Raw genomic sequence first — 18,498 nt, forward strand, 5'->3', positions numbered from 1 at the left:
ATAGCTGGCTTTTGTTCCACACAGATCAGCCATAGCAGCAGGCCTGTATGGCTACAATGGAGTCTTGGTGGGATTGCTCATGGCTGTCTTCTCCGCTAAGGGAGACTTCCACTGGTGGATTCTACTCCCAGTAGCACTGGTGTCCATGACGTGGTAAGTCACGCATCTCTTTGGCTCCTTATTCCAGTCCTCATGTCTCTGCATTGAGACTGAGCCAAGATATTATTATGTGCTGTGCTTTACAGGATCCAAACAACAAAGAAACATAACTGGCATGCTTGTGCTTCTAAAACTGTATCATTATCTGTACTTTTAAACCTGAATGTAAGCCCAGAACAAATGAAATACACATTTAATCACAAATAAATCCAAAGGCCATATGGACATTGATGGTTACCCATAGTTAATTCAGTGCCTTAAATGTTAGCCATATTGCTGTGATGCTTCAACTCATTTTTGTCTCAAGAGAAACATTATTTTCAGCATTCCCTGCCACCATCAACCACAAGTGTTTCATCTATTTAAGCTACCATATAAAAATCTCATAAAAATTTACCACTCTGGGTACAGAATTACAAAAGCTGTTCAGTAGTTCTAAGATGATGGTTGATGCTAATGAAAACAAACAACTAAAAACACTTTACTCGCATATGTGACACCATACTCTGTTGAGTAGTTGGACAGTGAAAATTTTGAAAATTGGTCTTTGAGCCCCAAATGTCTGGCTGGAGATTACTAAATCATCCATGCAGATCATCGGCCTGACTGAAGTTCATGTAGTTTTATACTCATTTTAATAAACATACTTCCCATGCCAGGAGTTACTTCTGATGACCCTGAACCATAACCTTAAACAAGAACATTTCTTTCCAGTTCACTGAGATCTGGCCCTGGCGTCCTAAATTCAATCCACTTCAAGTACTTAAAGAAAAATTAAGCACTGAGATTGAGCTGGAGAATAACTCCTCTGAATCACTGGAGCTTCACCAGTTCATACCAGCAGGATCTTGGCCCCTTCACGGTCACCAAATTAAACACAATATCATATTGCAAAACTCAACAGGAACCCGCACGCTGCTAACTGAAATGCCCTGGGAAGGGTATAAAATTTGCAAAGTGACCCTAACATATCTCTCACTGTCAGAAAAACTGACGAAATCAAACAGCTTCTAAGAAAAAGAATGGACAAAATGAATTTCCTGCAGTTGTCCAAATACTTTTTTTTTTTTTTTTGCCTAGCAGAGTTACTAAAAGTCATTTGTGATCACAAGCTCCTAGTGAGATCATTATGTTCTTCTTTCAGCCCCATTTTCACCAGTGCTTTAGGCTCAGTCTTCAGTAAGTGGGATCTGCCTGTTTTCACCTTGCCTTTCAACTTGGCCTTGACTCTCTATCTGGCTGCCTCAGGACCCCATAACCTCTTCTTCCCTACAACTCTCATTCAGCCTGCAACAACAACACCCAACATCACCTGGACTGATGCTGAAGTGCCAATGGTAGGACTCCCTAAAAATACAGCCTTCTCCATTTACAAAGAAATCCACTATGGAGCCATATTACCTTCCTTTATATTACTGCGATAGGGTCTGGCAATACAACATAGCATTTATAAAACAGCTATTACCCAATACATAAAGGATGACTCCAGGAATTGACATTTTTGATAGCTTCAAAACGAGAATCTTTTTCGTATCTGGTAACTTTTGTTTACAATTAGATCTAAATGTAAATATTATAATCTTCAAAGAGCCTCTGGAATCTAATTACCCATTACTATGGGTATACTGGTCATGGATCTATAGCTCAGGCTATGCTGAGACTCCAGTTAACTTACAGGTTAATTTTAGTGTTCTACACAATAAGTGTTGTGTTTTCAAAAGTACATCAAAATTCAATCTTTCTGTTAAGAAATGAGCATACAGATATTACTATGATGGAATTATTACAAACTTGGGTGCAGGCACATATCCGTATATTTTTAGCTAACATTCAAGTGGGACCTATCCAAAGCAATATTTTATTCTCCTGCATGGCAGAGTAAACAACAGAGAGAGATAATAGAGTAATAGCTTTCCCCTAAGGCTCAGTAGACTATTTTAAGCAGTTCCCAGAGAATGATTAAGAAAAAGAAGTTAGCTGATGCTAAATAGCAATCCACATAGGTGACATTTCTAAAGGGACCTTTATCTATGATGGATAATTTCATGGGGACCATAACTGGACTGTTCCACACGGATGGAACAGAACATTTTGAAGAAGAGTGTCCCAGAATCATCTCTAAGCTGTAACCAAGTAGGACTCTGTCCCACCAACTCTGCAACTTTCATGCATTCATATTCCTAGTGAAGGGTATGTGAGGAATACAAATAGATACACTCTTACCTGGAAAAAGTCTTGTAATGCTGACCAAGTCGTACTGGTGTTTCGTCCTCTGATCTGCCCATCATCTACCTAAGCACTTCCATCTCCTAAACTGATTATCATGTTCCATAACGAGTTGTAGAAATGGCCAAGTCAAAGTGAACGGCGCATGTAAAGTCAATGAAGAAACCCTTCTGAGTCCTTTAATGGCTGATATTTACCCTTGACATTATCATTATCAGAGATCAAAAACCTGACTGAGGAATTATTGATACCAGCTGAAGGAACAAGGCTTTATTTATTTTCCTTAAAGCCCCGTGGCAATGCCATGCTGTCTCCCTAGAACTGTAAAAACTTTCCACTTACAATCCAGAAAGCAAGACTGCATCCAGCAAATGCTGACTACAAACCAGGCCTGTATTCTGGAGGCTGTCACAGTCTATACCTGTTTATTCTTTTCTCTGCATCTTAGAAATAAAATAATTAGAGGGATCTACCTAATTAGGGAGGTGTAATGCTGTAGACAATACTTGATACATAAAGGGAATTTCTATACTGAGGCAGAAGGTAAATGTTCTCATTTCTTGTGACTGTCAGCACACCAAGGCCCCCCATTACCTAACTTGCTTTTGGGTCACTTATTAACACACCCTATTACTAGGTTTGCAGAGGAAAACAAAGAAGCAGCTCAGTGGGATGAGAAACGCATGAATACGTGAGAGAGAGTCACAATAACTAACAGCTCCATCACACCCTGAGTCAACTGCCCAGAATAACTGCTCTGTTGCTAAGTCAAAGGAGACTCATCAGTGAATTTGACAGGACATCAGAGAAAACTTGGAGTAATTTCCATTCTCATCTGTCCAAAGTGAGGACAAATCCATTTTTCTGGTAGGGGTTTCTAGGCCGTATATTTTTATAACAAGGAGTCCCCTCAAGAGTGCATTTGAAGGCAAATTCCCTCGGTTTCAAGGCTGACGTACTGAGTTGGATTTTCTGATGCACGGTAGTGCAAGCTGCTGCCTTGGGCACTAAAAGTCCATCTTTTTCTTCCATCCAGCCAGCTATTTTTACAAAACCTCCAGAACTTAACAGAACTTCTGTCATTCATTCAAATTAGGTTGAAAGTGGCCAAGAAAACTAGGTTTTTCAAAAAAATGAATTAACCAAGCAGATAACAAATTGTCCTTTTTTCATTCTTGCAGCTGCTCCAATCCATTCCAGTCGGAATTAGCCAGATATATGGCTGTGATAACCCCTGGACTGGGGGAATTTTCCTGGTTGCTCTATTTATCTCTTCTCCACTCATTTGTCTGCATGCAGCAATTGGATCAGCAGTGGGGATGCTGGCAGGTAAAGATTTGATTTCTGTCACAGATTTATACAGAAGCACAGGGAATGAAATAACTGGAGTGGCTGGAACATTTATAGTCACAAATGTTTTTTCCATTGGAAAATGACAGCTTGAAAAAGAATATAGACTTCTGTCTTATAAATTCTTTTGATGGACTTCCCCATTTTCTTAACTCATTTTACGGGAGTGGAAATATTAGGAAGAAAGAAATGTATTTTTGGTTAAAATGTATTTTTATCATGAAATACTTCATTTCTGGACATAGTCTGATGTTTTTAGGAGCAGTTTAATAAAAACCATAGCCATGAGTCTGGATGCATTTACAGTTCAAATGTACCCTCGTTCACCCATACATCTTTCACTGAAATCGCAAATCCAATGACTCTGAGCTGGGCCAAATCCAGCTCAGCTGCACCGGGGAAAGTCCAGAGTGATTGCACTAGATTAAGGTGGCTTTAGTCTTAGATGGTAGCAACTTGACTGCAAATAGGAATTTGGTGTACGTACACAAGCTTGAGCCCTCTAAAACTTGGATTCACTCCATTTCTCAGCTGCTTTCATCTCTTTGGCCAAGGAATGACATATGTTTGACTTATTTTACAGCACTGAGCTTAGCAACACCTTTTAGCAAAATCTACGCTGGCTTGTGGAATTACAACAGTTCCCTCTCTTGCATTGCAATCGGAGGCATGTTCTACGCTTTCACCTGGCAGACACATTTGCTGGCAATTGCCTGTGGTACGTACCCTATGAATTTTCCCTACTGCTTTATTTCCTTGTGAGGTGAGATAAGATGCATTTGTATTAGGGGTGGTCACATCTAGACAGGCAGATGGACTTAGGTGAGATGGATAAATGATCGAGACAGATGTTAGAGTCATTGCTCTAACACACCCTCACAAAATAAAAACAGTGCAATTGCCCTCAGCCAAGAATTACATTCAGAACAAAAGAAATGATCAACGGAAGCTGATTAACTAAGGTCTTTGAAATCAGGTGTTTCTTTTTGAGGTACTAAATGCGTTCACTCGTTGTTGTTGGATGCATTATGTTGGTCTTTTTCAGCGTAGATACCGTTTCCTTCTTTGGAGAAGGGCATATCTAACCCTTGAGAAACCTTGAGCTCAAGATCAGCTTGCACCTGTAATTAGATAGTTCATTTTCCTAAGTCTATTGAAATGGCTACCAGAGGCACGAGCTAAGCACCACAGAATCATCGAAGAATTATTTATAAGGCAATTCCAAATTTCAATATCACGGAGAGCTGGGACTGAAACTATTGCTTATTCAGTGTGCATATAAAAAAGATTTAGCTTTGTATCTCATTGACTCACCTTCTAGCCCTGGAGGCAGGATAAATGTGGGAGGCAGGATAAATGTGAGTGGAAGGGTTATTTTCCTGTTTAACCCCATCCATCAAGCTACATACTTTCCACATCAGCACATGTTTCAAAAGCCTCTGTTTCCATAGTCACATTTTTCATTACTCCACCTCTTTTTCTGTTTTGACCTTTCTGCGGGCTCCAGGTTGAAGGGGACGTTCTGTGCAAAGGCAAGTTCTAAGAGGGGGCTATCCAGAAAGTTTTGTAAATACTGACTAAACAGGAGGAAGGAGTTACCCAAGACAGTGTGAGAGCTTGCTCAAGATGTTTGTCCTTTCCAGTCTCCTCAATGCTATGAGCAACCGAACTCACCAGGAATTATCCTTCTTTTTACAGCACTCTTTAGTGCCTACCTGGGAGCAACACTGGCTAATATGTTGGCTGTGGTAAGTAACTGGCTCTGAGTTTTGTTCAAGGGCTGAGGGATCAAATGAAAGAAGTCCCGTATTAAATAGGGTTTCTTTTTTTTTTTTTCCTTTCCTCAGTTTGGGTTGCCATTACTACTTACTATTAGCTCAGTACAACATAATAGGGAGGTCTTATTTCTGAATACAGATCTGAACATTTTATAGTTTTCCTCGCTTGTGAGGGAAATGACTGAGACTCGGAGAACAGTTCGGCCAAAGGCAGAACAGAGGCAGGAGAGGGGACACAGTCTGCCCAAGGGGTTGTTGTGGTCCCCACTGAAACAGGTCACTTACAATCATTATTTACCACTTGTCATCCTTGGAGCTCACATGAACATCCACAAATCAGCCCTCAAAACCCCCCAAAATAGTTACATGGCCTTACTTTGTACCTAACGTAACTGAGAGAGATGAGAAAGAGACCCACCACATGCGTGAACAAACCCTGAGTTTGTTTCTAATTGCCTTGCCCGAGCGCCAAAAGGCGGTCAGTACAACAGCCTGGGTTAAAACTGAATATTTCTGGTATCCACTCCTATTTTAGCTTCATGCAAAATCACAGAAGAGGCATAAAGAGAAGGCAGCCCTCTCACCAGAGTTGATAGATGCTATATGTTAACACACAATGTCAAGGTCTCATTAAGAAATCCTGCCTCTCTGGGAAGATGCTCCATGCAAAAATGCATCTCAAGGCTTCCTTGAGAAAGCATATTCCAAGCTGTCTGGCTCTGAGTTTTGTTCAAGGCCTGAGGGATCAAATGAAAGAAGTCCCGTATTAAGTAGGGTTTCTTTTTTTTCTTTTCTTTCCCCAGTTTGGGTTGCCATCAGGAACCTGGTCTTTTTGTTTGTCTGCACTGACATTTCTGTTAATAACCACAAACAACTCTGCCATCTACAAGCTGCCCCTCTCCAAGGTCACCTATCCAGAAGCCAACCGAGCTTATTATCTGAAGGTGAAGAAACATCAGAAGTCTTGCTGTGAGGTATAAAGGTCCAAGAAGAGAGATGCTTTGCAGTGTGTAAGGCAAGAGCACAAGGTGTTTCCCCCTAAAAGTGATTTGTGTGCTACAAAGTCAGAAGACAAAAAAATCACTGCCTTCTGAGTGAAGAGACTTCCTCCACGTTTGTTTGTTCCATCCTGTTTAGATGATAGAATTGTGCTGTGTTGGAAGAACCCTTCCCAAGATCAATCTGTAATGATTTAAGAGCATATATGCTTTAAAAGACACTTGAATTTTAAGCAGCGGGGAAATGACTTAGAAGTTGGAAAGAAAACTCTGTTCATGAAATCCAGGTCACACCAATCAGATGTAAAGCAAGGAAGAACAGAGCATTTCTTGGCATCTGATAGGACTCCTAATTTATGGCTAGAACCAGCTTACCACAGCAATAGGATGAGAGCTTAGAGAGCTTCATAGTAGCAGAGAACTGGAATAAAGAGTGCTTTTTGCCAAGTAGAAAATAGGTGGTGGAGAATTCTACCTGGAGGATCTCTCAAGCCTAGCAGAGAGAGAGGTCCATTAATAATCACTGTATACAGGATGGACACAGATAAATTATGGGCAATGTTGTTAACATGTGCAAGACTTGTGGTAAAAAATCACAGTAACTGGGGGTTTGTAAAGCCCCTGCTTTTGAATGTTTTAGTGTGCACTAGTCTCTAACATTTCATAAAAAAAATTTCAGGCCCACCCAGTTGCAGAGAAAAGTCTGTAAAATTGAAGCCAAGAAAGCAAGTGTCAGTGAAAAGAATCTGTTAAAAACAAACAAACAAAGAAACAAACAAACAAACAAACCCCATGATTTTATTTTAATCTCATATTGTTGTTTAACAGATTTGGTCATGGGTTGAAAAAGAGGGGATAGCAGCAAAGTCATTGTTGTCCCATCCCTATATAATGAAGTAGTTCCTTTCAGTCTGTGCCATAAGTAGCATTAAGTTGAACTGATCTCCTTGACCTCACTTCCTAAGCTTTCCCCCAACAGTCTACAAATATCAAGTAGGAAAATGTGCATGTCCCAGCTTACTGCTGAAGTCGCTGCTCAGCCTTTTCCCCTCTGCCCGGGTGTTCAGAAGGGGACAGACGGTGGCCTGGTGGATTGTAGCATAGATAACCAGCAACTCGTGCCGACTCTGGTCCTGGAGAACATCATGGCAGGAGATAAGTGTAGCTGAGCTCTGCAGCAGACAAGTGGTGTGCTACCCTTGTATGGACTCCTAGGGTCTGGAGATAGTGAAGGAAGAAGTTGACTTTGCACCCCACAGACAGATTCCTGTGGCCACCTCAATGGGTGTTATCTCAGCCATCTTTCTGCTTGACTCATCAAGATGAGTCAAGCCCATGAGCCTACTTTTCCTGGCCCATGAGCCTGCCTTATCACCGTCCTCCTAGTCCCTAAATCCCAAATAAATTTAAGACTGGCAATAAGGAAGCTGATCACTCCAGGTAATAAACTACCAAAGGGCATGCAAAGGACTTCATGGAATAATTGTCAGTGAGCATTCAGCTTCTAATCTGGGTTTCTGTGTGATGCACAGCTGGTGTTGAAACTGGATACACAGCAGAAACAGAGAGAGGGGTCACCAACCAGAGAATATGAGCCAGATTCTAACATCTTGACCACAAATACTTTCCTCCATGCCCAGGTCCTTCAGCTGGCATTAGTCTACATAAGCTAGTAAAGCTGCTCGCGGGAAAGCAGATCAAAATCTGTTCCTCATGTGGCAGAGTAAATAAAATGTAGATCGTGAATACGGCAGCTGATTTATAAGGCCGGGAAAGGAAAATGTCTTTTTTAAACATCAAAAAGATCTGAGTGAAAAATATTTGGGATGAACTACTGGCACTATTTTCTGGCGAAGTGTTAGGTTTTCAAATATTTGACAGTATTTCTTTATGAATGACACTGCAGAGATCACTTGTAAAACGTACCATTTGCTGTGTTTTCCTCAGTAAATATCTACATAACATTTTTATGGTGTTAATTAAAAAAAAATACTCATAGTTCTTTGAGTTTGATGTAAGTTTTCCTCTATTTTTCATCACTGAGCTCTTCGAAAGACAAGTAGCTCTTAAATTACATCAAATGGTCTAGAAGATATTGGAAAACAAAATTATGAAATCGGCGGCGGGAAGAGGAGATCCCAGGTATTTGGGAAACTTCCATGCATTATATTTAAGGCATTTAGCTGCATCAACATCTTAAATGTACAAGTGCAAAGTCTGCTTCTGCAACAGGAGGTAGAGTTAGCTGAAGGCATAGCATGTGCCTCTAGAAGTACAGTCAAGGCTGAAAAACTCATTGCGAGCAGGACATAAGGACCTGATCCAGTGGTTCCTAGGGAAGTCACTGGACCCCTAGATTGGGGTTAGATTAGGTCAGGGGATGCATCTATATCCCTGTCAAATTCTCACGGAAAGGGAGAGCTTTCGGTGTCTAAACTGAAATCTCCCTTGTCAGGGACTCACGCCCTAGAGACAGGGGCCAGGGCTAATGCAGTGAGGCTAAAGGTAAAGGCTAGGTTTCATTCATATGCCAAAATCTGCACGCTAGTATAGAGTACACACTTTATGACCAGTGTAAATCAGCACAGTTGCTTTGACTGGTGCTATTTCAGGTTGCTGTTGCTGAGCAACAGGGCCATTTTAGCAGTACTGTGGAGGAACCACACACGCAGAAGAGAAAAACAACAAAAGAGCAAGGCCGTGTCTCAGCCGTTAGTATGACTTTGCACATCGTCCAGCATTAATCCTTTATTCAACGCTCTCCAGAGAATTCAAAGTCTTGCCGTAACCCTATGCAGAGTAAAGTTTATTTGGTAACTTGTCACATATATCACTCTGTCAGAATATGCATGCCATGCTTTTTCCAATATCACCCCTAACAGTCTTTTCTTACAGGGCTAATTTATCTTATTATTGAAACTGTTCTGTAAGGTTTTTTTCTTTATATCAAATAAATACTATTCAGAGTTCACAAATCGCTGGTGTTTTCAAGAACTCTTTTTGCATCCTTGCTTTTGACATACAAATAGAAGCAACATCAGAATCATAAGAAACTTTTCTGCGGGGCCAGAGTTCTTCGGGCTCCTCTCTCGACTACTTCCTTCCCAGTGCAAACATCACATAGCGGAAAAAAATCTCACAGCATTAAACATCTTTAAAAAGGGGGCCACTTGAAAACACTGACATCCGCTTGGAAAACAGATTTCATCCAAAAGTCAAATTCAAATGAACTCTCTCACTGTAATTTGTTGATAATTGTCTAGTCTTTTGAACCTTGACATTCAGTACAAAGGATAAATTGATACAGAATTTGGCCAGAAGTAGGAATAATACACCGGCTAAGAAAGAGCCCAACACTGAGGAAGCAGAGCTACGTATTCAGAGGAAATACGTGAATATACTTGAACACTTCCCTCAGAGTCCAAGCGCAGTGAAAGCTAATATGGCCAGAGAATTATTAGTCGCAAATGAACATCTTTCTGATGCTTTCTCTTTGTAATTCTCAAATCCTTACCATGGAAACATATCCTCAGTTGGTAAAGTCTTTTTTTGTTATCAGTAGTTCAGCTTCCCTTGAGATTTTATATGAGATGGAGAAAGTGTGTAACTTGCAAAGTGAAAAGACCCCAATGACTTAAGAACCTCGCCCTGTTTATTCTCAGAGGTATAGATAGACCAAGGTAATTAGGCTCCCATACAATAAATGGGAAGTGTTCAAGCAGCAGTTGGAAGTCTTAATATTTCACAGATCCAGGACAAAAGACTTGGGTGAGGTCCCCAAAGACTACATCTATAGCAGGAAACGAAAAAGCTCAGGTGCTGGCACATGCACATTATCACCTCTTAACCGCTAGCATATGCCCTGGCACAGCGGCAGGTTGACAGCCTTTGTCAACCAGCATTTCCCAGGCAATGCCGAGACATGGCTCAGTAGACAGCATGGACCTCTCAGCTCCTCAGCACACCCTAAATCGCCTAGCATCTAAAACATTGCAAATGGGCTCTTGAGGTTAAATCTTTGAATGGGCTCTGGAGGTTAAATCTCTCGTAGACACCTCCTGACTGACCATGAGGACTTGCTATCTCATTTCAAGCAAGAGTAAAACAATTTTGCTTTATAGCACTCCTGCAGTTTTCATCAGCAAGAGCCCCTTTATGCCTCTGTCAGCCACACAAGTCCTCGTGGTGCCGTATAGGCTGGCGTTTAGATCCTGAGCTTCCCACACTGCCGGATGAAATCCTGCATGCAATCCCTGTATTTCAAACTACCCTAGAGGGAGATGCAGCTTGAAAGCTGTTCCTAAATGCAGAGCATGTTTAACCACCACGAGAAGAAGTCCTTAGAAGAAATTCAAAGGCTTACAAGTGAGCAATGAAATCAGTCCTGCAATCAAACAAAAGTATTTATGCAGGAAAAGATGACTCGGTTGTACTTGCAACATCAGAGCAACGGTTTCCGCTTTTAGGTCCAGTGAAGTCACCGGGATTACTTTTGTGAGTAAAATAAAACCACACGTGCACATGATTGCAAAAGTGGGGATTTAAAAATAAACACTTTCTAGGAAAATCTGTGTTTTCCTTTCTTTTGCCCCCAGTAAAATATATATAGATTGGAAAATGGATGGGAACCATGAGCGTGGAAAACTGACAAACTACAGAACTACTACAAACCCCCCTCACTTTAGATTAAACATTCTTGGATCGGTCATCAGTTTAATCAGGTAAGTTTGAGATCAGCAGGAGTCTGAGGATCAGATTTTTTAATTAGTATAATTAAAGAAATAATACTAAGAAAAGTGTGCTCCTGGCATTGGTACTGGAAAGAAAAAGAAGGAATTTTGGGGAGTGGAATTTTCCAGCAGACACTGCAAACAGTACCAGTGCCTCAGCCATAAAGGAAGCTGACAACCTGCTATAAAACACATTATAATGTACAGTTTTGGTGGGGGAGGATGTGATACTCCATAAAAAAAAATCAGCCAGTCTGGACTCCATCGCTGCACAAAGGATTTACTAGAGATGAAGGCAGTATTCATGTTGTTATACTGCACTGACAGCACAGCACGTACCACAGCGCAGGACAGCCCAGCATTGTGGGTTTCAACTTTATAGGAAATCTTTTGATTGTCTAATAATAGATTTTTTAAAGTTTTATTTTAAAATAAATTAAATGAAGGGAAATAAAGACACCTTCTCTTTATCTTTGGGCTTTCCTTTCTGGTAAAGGGGCAACTCTAAGAACCTTATGCTACTGCTTCCCTTTTGATGTGAGCTGCTTATGAGACACACACAGAGGAGGATATTGGAAAAGATAATGAAACTTTAATACAGCTCCTAAGAAAGAGAGAGGGAAATTACAAACCGATGTGAATAAAAATAACCTCCCGGGTCCCTTCCAGCACTAGCATTGCAAATTGTGCTGGAATTCACTCTCGTGCATAGGATAAGACCTTCTGCCACCCTGACACAGTAATGCTCTGCATTGTTATTGCAGAGACTGCAATGTCTGTGAAAGGCATTACAAATGGCAATCAAATTTATAGGGCAAGACAGTTATATACATCTAGAAAAAAACGCAGAGGAGCAGATACAGCCCTAGACTCCAGGAAAAAAAAAAAAGAGAAAATGGCACAGAACACCAGTGAGCTATGAATTTAACATCCTGACTGTTGTTAAGGATCTGCACGTCAGTCTCTAGGGTTTAATCCTAAAAAAAAATCGGGACAGAAGCACGACTTCGTGTTAAATGCCCAGCACAAGAATCCAATATATGTGCCTCTGACTACACATTTCTTGGGTAAACTCTTTGTGTTTGTCTTTCTCATGCCTGAAAAGAAGATATATCAACCTCTTTTTCATCATGCCTTGTTTATCTTTACCTTTCAGATTCTTCTGTCGTCCAGGCAATGCTTGTCTCCTACTGGGCTCTCTTATCACAACAGCACCTGGTGCTCACTGAATGCTGCCCTGCTAAGGCCTAGATATACCCCATCTAACCTCAGGACCCCTCACTGAAGCGCCAAAGTTTGAAGTCTGGTTGCCCCAAGGGAGAGTCAGTGGAGAGGGATAAGCACTTGAGTGAAATAATTGAATCCTTCCTAAAATAGATAGCTAAGATAAGTAGGAGCATTTTGACTTTCTCTACTGACTACTTTCTCTACTATTTTCTCTACTCGACTCTCTACAGCCTGTGCTGAGGCTGAGGGCAACTAGATGTAATTTTACTTTACAATCAAGTTAGATGGAACACATCTGGGCTTTAAGAGTAGATCCACAAATGGGTTAGGTCTGCAGTGAACTAGTTCTGAAGATGTACCACATGACTACAAGTTGGCTAATTACCAACTTAAGCCTAAATTCAAGATTAGATTCTCAAAACTGCTGCCTAACTGTGCCTTGTACCCCAGAGGCACACTGAGTCTTCACCTGTAATGTGTCCAGAGGTAGGAATAGGAACACAGATTAAGAAAACTAAATTTAGACATCTACATGTTGGTATCTGCATTAAGTGTCTAAGTCCTGCTATAGGCAATGGAAATCCAGTCAATGATGTCCCATCAACTGCAGTCCAGACAGCAATTCAGCTGGCCAAATATAGGGGTCAACTTTAAGGAAAGCTGGATCACTCTCCAGACTGCATGGACAATATTGACTATAACTACATCGACCGTAACAAAAGTGTGGATACCTACTCAGGCAGAGACACCAGCAAGTAGGTTTGTCAACCTGGGAGGTGACCCTGCCCCAGACGCACAAGTCCTTGCTCTTGGACACCTACAGACCCATCTGCATCCTGAGCCACTCATGCCTAGCCCAATAACCCTCACAAACCACGTGCTCGCCCATCTAGCTTGCCTGGAGGATCTAATCCAGCAGGAAGCCTGAGTATTTCAGAGCATGCCCACAGACCCCATGCACCCAGATACCCCAAGAGGAGGAAGAAGTGGCATTCCTTTCTCTGTCTTTAACCATACCTGTAATCACCGCTATACAACATGGAAATACGCTATCCTTACCGATATTGCTATATGCTCTAATTATCTCCATTATGTATTAATTTATACAGAGACTGGAATCTCTGCCCTACTGAGTCATGAATGTTGACAGATTAATGAGAAAACACAAAACACAGATTAGTGGGTGGCCTAATTCTAGATAGTAGCCCGAAGGAATGGATAAAGGTTCTGATGGACTTAACAGAAGTGACACTTATGTCACAGCTTCCTCAAAGCCTTCCTACTGGGAAGCTCCCAGGTAGCTCCCTGCCCACCACACTGGCTTTGGTGAATCTCACTGATATCTCGTGATATTCTCCAAGCTTAGACATCTGCCTCTGGCCAAGAACACCACGGACAGCATTACAACTCTGTAAATTTAATCCATCTGGCTGGCCTTAATGTGCATTCATTAGCAGAAGATAACATTAGAAGTAGGCTAAATCAATATAGACAAAAGATTAGAAAAAATTGAAAAGACAGTATATACCTGATCTTAATGTTAGTTGTACCAAGTTAAGCTAATGGGATAGCAGGAGAGCATAAAAAGCAAGAGGTAAGATGTGATTTTTCACTAGTAAGGCTAACAAAATACAAGCTCAACTCTCCAGAGCAGAACAGGTATATTTGTTTGCCTTATCTAGCAAGAGTGTCACAGTAGATAATAAAAGAGATGCTCTAAGACAATTTTCTTTTCTACCTTTAGAGACACAAGTTAGACTCCCTAATAATAAGAAACCTTTTCTCTCATCTTTGTTATCTGTAGCTTCACAGGCTTTGTACTGCAGTCTTCCACTTCACCATGGATGAACTGTATTGCACATTTCTTATTCACTGTGTTGTATTTACATTTTTAGTAAAGTACTTACAATATCCTGCGCAATTCTCTAGAGCGTTTCCTTGAACTCCCTTGTAAGTGCTCTCTTTATGAATCCCTGATGCAACTGGGGAACTGTAAGCAAAGCACTTACAGGCTAAGAGCTGGACCAGGGAACCTCCCAGCTTTTCTGTCCAAGGTTACATTGAAAGCAAAGAACATCACTTATAAGTGGAAAAGGCCTCTTCTCTAAATAAAATTAGGTGTGAAAATGAGCGGGTTGCTCTTCAAACCAACGTAATGGAATTACACACTCATAAAATATGAGCGTGAGTTTAACTGGGGTTTAACTATTCATGGAGGAAAAAAAAATTACATTGATTTCTTTACATTCAGATGTTAAAACACAAACGGGAGACTCAGGAGTCAAGGGGCATCTGTCTAAGGAGTCTTCACTGCTAGTCTGTGAAAAACATCATCACCTTATTTGTCAGCCCTAGTGAACTGGCCACTCATCTCATTAGCTATCCTAATGCTGACGACCTTTTGTGTGGGTAAAATAGGTAGATGAGGTCCTTCCAGTGCCTTCAAAGTCTCCTAGCTAACTTTTGCAAAATTGCTGTATAACAAATAACCAGAGTCAAAGGTTCTGGTAAGGTATTTCACAATGATGAGTTTATTACTGTGTGCTGCAGCGCATACAGTCTTGTGCTACAGTCGTATTACGTGACTCCAAGAAATTAAACTATTAGATATGGCCTCCCTTCCAAGTATCACTCAAACACTACAACATGCATCTTTCTTGTATGCATTAATTATTATTCTTCATTGTTTGTAGAAAGTAGGCAGGTTATTGCTGCTAGCTCACAAGCCCCTCCTAGTTCCTCAATCAATTTAGGAGTGGTCTGCTTTTACTGCTACTGATTTTGAAGACACAGTTGCAGTTCAATGTCTTAGGCTTTCTTCTTTCGGTGGCGCATGAAAGCCTGGCTCTAGAAACATTTTGCACCCATTATGGAAGGTAACAGTCAAGGTCCAGTAAGACTTAAAAAGCAGTATGAAACATTTTGCCACAGTTACTTTACGACCAAAAATTGGGGTTTATCTAAGCATAAAATTAACTTGGTTTGTGACACGGAAATACTGAAGAATTCTACTGAAAATCAGAAGTCAAGAGAATTCAGAGCTGAAAAATCAGAGCCAAAGAACAGAAACAAGTTAGTTTCAAAACCTGAAATATTTACCATTTTCTGGTTTTCAGCTATAATTATTTCCTGAAATCAATACCCAGTACAAGAGGTAGAGCACGGAAAAGTGAACTGTTTTAGTCCTATCTCATCTTCTCAGCCCCAAGTTCTCACCATGGTTTCACTATTCATTTACTGTGTATTTTCATCAAATTCTTTTCCTGAGCAAAAATCTCCCTATGGAACATCTCTTGTGGCTTTTTTTTTGTTAGGGGTGACCAACAAGCTACATAAGAAAGAGCTTGTGTTACCTCTGTCTCCCCTGACTTGAATCTTCTCTTGTCTGCAGGACAAGACAATAAGAAAACCTACCTCCTGTATCTGGAATAACTTTTTTTCACAATAAGGTTTTCATTATACATTCCCAGCTCCTCATCATCTTCCCTTTGCTTTCTTCTGCTTCTGTGAGCTCCCTCTCCTCCTGACTTCTGCTGTTTTCACACAGCTTCCTCTCAAGTCCATTTTCTACCCTTGCTCCTTCCTATCTTAGAGGATAGCTGCTCGTAACCTCAATCTTCCTAATACTGACAACCTTTTTCCTTTTTCCTTCCCTTTTCCTTTGGCTCCTCTCCCTCTAAACATCCTATCTTTGCTTTCTGATTGTCTCTTGGGACACCTCCTCTATCCCCAGTAAAACTTTTTACTTCTTCACCCCTTCATTATCGTGGTTCCTCACCAAGACCTGCTCGCTCTGACCCTGCTCCCAGGACCCTCTGCCCACTCCGCTACAGGCACTGAGGTGAGCCCCCGCTGGAGGATGATTCCTGCATCCTTTGATTGGGGTCACACAGGTGCTAGCAGGACAGCTTCATTAGCAATGTGCAGCGCAATCGTACTTTTTGAATGCTGACCGTGGGGTACATTTATGCTTCCAAGTCCTGGGCTTGGAAATGTCACCCTTCGTTCTGCACCAAGTGATCTTGCAGTGATCACTGTGGTAAAACACACTTCCAACACGTTGGAGGTTTTCAGAGGAAAGGCAAAGGCAAGTCAGATTTGCTGTGTTTACATGAAGAGGAAACAACAACACATTAAGCACGAGACTTCTTTAACTCTCGTGTCCAGCACAGTCTCTGTGTGGACCTTCCTAAGCAGAATAGAGTAAGAGGAAAATATAAGGAAACAGTTTCAGCACCAAAAAGGAGGCAGAGGTTTACAATGGCACTTTAGCTATTTTTAGAACAGCTGCTACTGTGCTTACTGTTAAGAATACAGAACAGCAGTAAGGAGAGCATTAGTGTTACTACACTGTGCTGGCGCTACTTACGGGCCAGGACTCCACTGCGCAAGCAACTGTTCATGCACAAAATAAGATGGGAGACCTGTGCCTGCAAAAGTGCCCAGGCAGGTCATATGGGACATCTTGCCACAAGATGTGTTTGACGTCTCCTATGAAACGGACCCACACAGGCAAACATTCATTTTAGGTAATATATCATGCTTGCTATATGTGCGCTTGAGCTTTAAAAAAATGTTAATGACTTTATGATTGGTTTGCAGTTTTACTTGCAACAATACTGGATGTTAGCTTTGCAAAAATTAAGTTTGGAAAGTGCTTCAAGTGTCTATAGCCTGGAAACGTCAAAAGGCAGAAGCACCAGATTAAAAATGGACGGATACACAATTGCATACAAGATATATGCGTAAGCACACACACTACATGTGGGTGTATTTGCATTATAGTTCTTCTTCCCAGTCTATACGAATTCTGTGCATTCTGGGTTCTCTGGAAACTTGGAGGAAATCACGCCACTCCTGCATATGGCTATTTCTACCCAGAACACTTGTGTGTGACACTTTCCTCTACTCACAGGGCAGAGGAACCCACAGCAAGTGGCAGGATCGGACAGCAAATGCAGGATCTTCAGCCATCTCCTGCTCCCTGAAACGTTCTGCCTTCACTCTTAGCCAGAGGAAGATACAACCCTTTCCTATGGGAGGTTCATACACCCCCTGCATACAAAGCAGGAGTTTTCATCTGAACAGGAGGATCCAGAATGATAACCCCCTAGACTCATCTCTCTGATTCACATGAGCGTAACCCAACAGATCACTTATCTTCTTTGACTTACCTACACAATTTAGATAAGGATGACTCAACCCTACCTACACACAGAACATCTTTAAAATACACACCCGCCTCCCCTGGAGAGAGAAATCCCACTTGTAGTTAAGTGTTGTGCAGTGGTGGGAGCTTAGCAACAAGGCGCACTTCTGTAGGTAACCTTTCTGCCAGCCACTGTTGGCCACACAGCAGCTAGCAGGCTTTCTGCACGCAATAAACACAAGTTTCATCCTAGGTAGAAGGAACACAGCAGTAATTTGGAAAAACTGTGCAACAGTGAATCACCAGCACACAAATTGCAAGTCAAAAAAAAACCATAAGGGGATATTGAGCTGCTGCCCTTTGCCCCAAGCATCCCCTTCCTGTTTTGGCGATGCTGCAGTGAAGGGCTCATTGCGCCTCTTCCCTCTTCCATCCCCCCATTCCTGGAGTACTCTGAGCATGTTGTTAGTGATATACATCATCATCGATCCATCTGAAGAAGCACTCTGGCTTCTCTGGCACCACTGACCACTTAGACGTCACTTTGCCACCACATGTCTCTGGATGCCAGCAATAGCATTGCAGCTCTTCCAAAACAACAGTGGGGTCTGAAAGCACCTCTACACAACACAGTCATTTTTGTATCTGTCAGAGAAGAGGTCCTTAGTGAGATGGGGTGTACAACCCCCGCAGTGTGCAACCACAGTTTGCTCTGGGGCTCTCACATGCCCCAGCCACAACAGTGTCCACCTGTAGGCACAAGCAGAAGCGGGACCCTTACTTGAGTTCACTCAGCCCTTGCAGCCCTCTGCAGCTCTGTGGAAAGTACATACCTTTCATTTCTCTCCTAAAATACCTAAAGGTACAGTATTTCATCTCCA

The 18,498-nt window shown here is 41.6% G+C and overlaps 1 protein-coding gene across 1 annotated transcript in view; it reads left to right on the top strand.

The window, feature by feature from the left end:
- Positions 1 to 9,477, top strand: part of LOC104138534 (urea transporter 2) — a 41,763-nt gene extending 32,286 nt beyond the window's left edge. Inside the window, exons 13-18 of the mRNA XM_068926385.1 lie at positions 25 to 153; positions 1,304 to 1,496; positions 3,567 to 3,714; positions 4,319 to 4,453; positions 5,434 to 5,483; positions 6,317 to 9,477. Coding sequence (XP_068782486.1) covers positions 25 to 153; positions 1,304 to 1,496; positions 3,567 to 3,714; positions 4,319 to 4,453; positions 5,434 to 5,483; positions 6,317 to 6,493 — 832 coding nt within the window. The 3' untranslated portion in view covers positions 6,494 to 9,477. The remainder of the gene's footprint in view (positions 1 to 24; positions 154 to 1,303; positions 1,497 to 3,566; positions 3,715 to 4,318; positions 4,454 to 5,433; positions 5,484 to 6,316) is intronic.
- Positions 9,478 to 18,498: the final 9,021 nt, after the last annotated feature.

Source organism: Struthio camelus, chromosome W (genome assembly GCF_040807025.1).
Source record: "Struthio camelus isolate bStrCam1 chromosome W, bStrCam1.hap1, whole genome shotgun sequence".
NCBI lineage: Eukaryota > Metazoa > Chordata > Aves > Struthioniformes > Struthionidae > Struthio > Struthio camelus.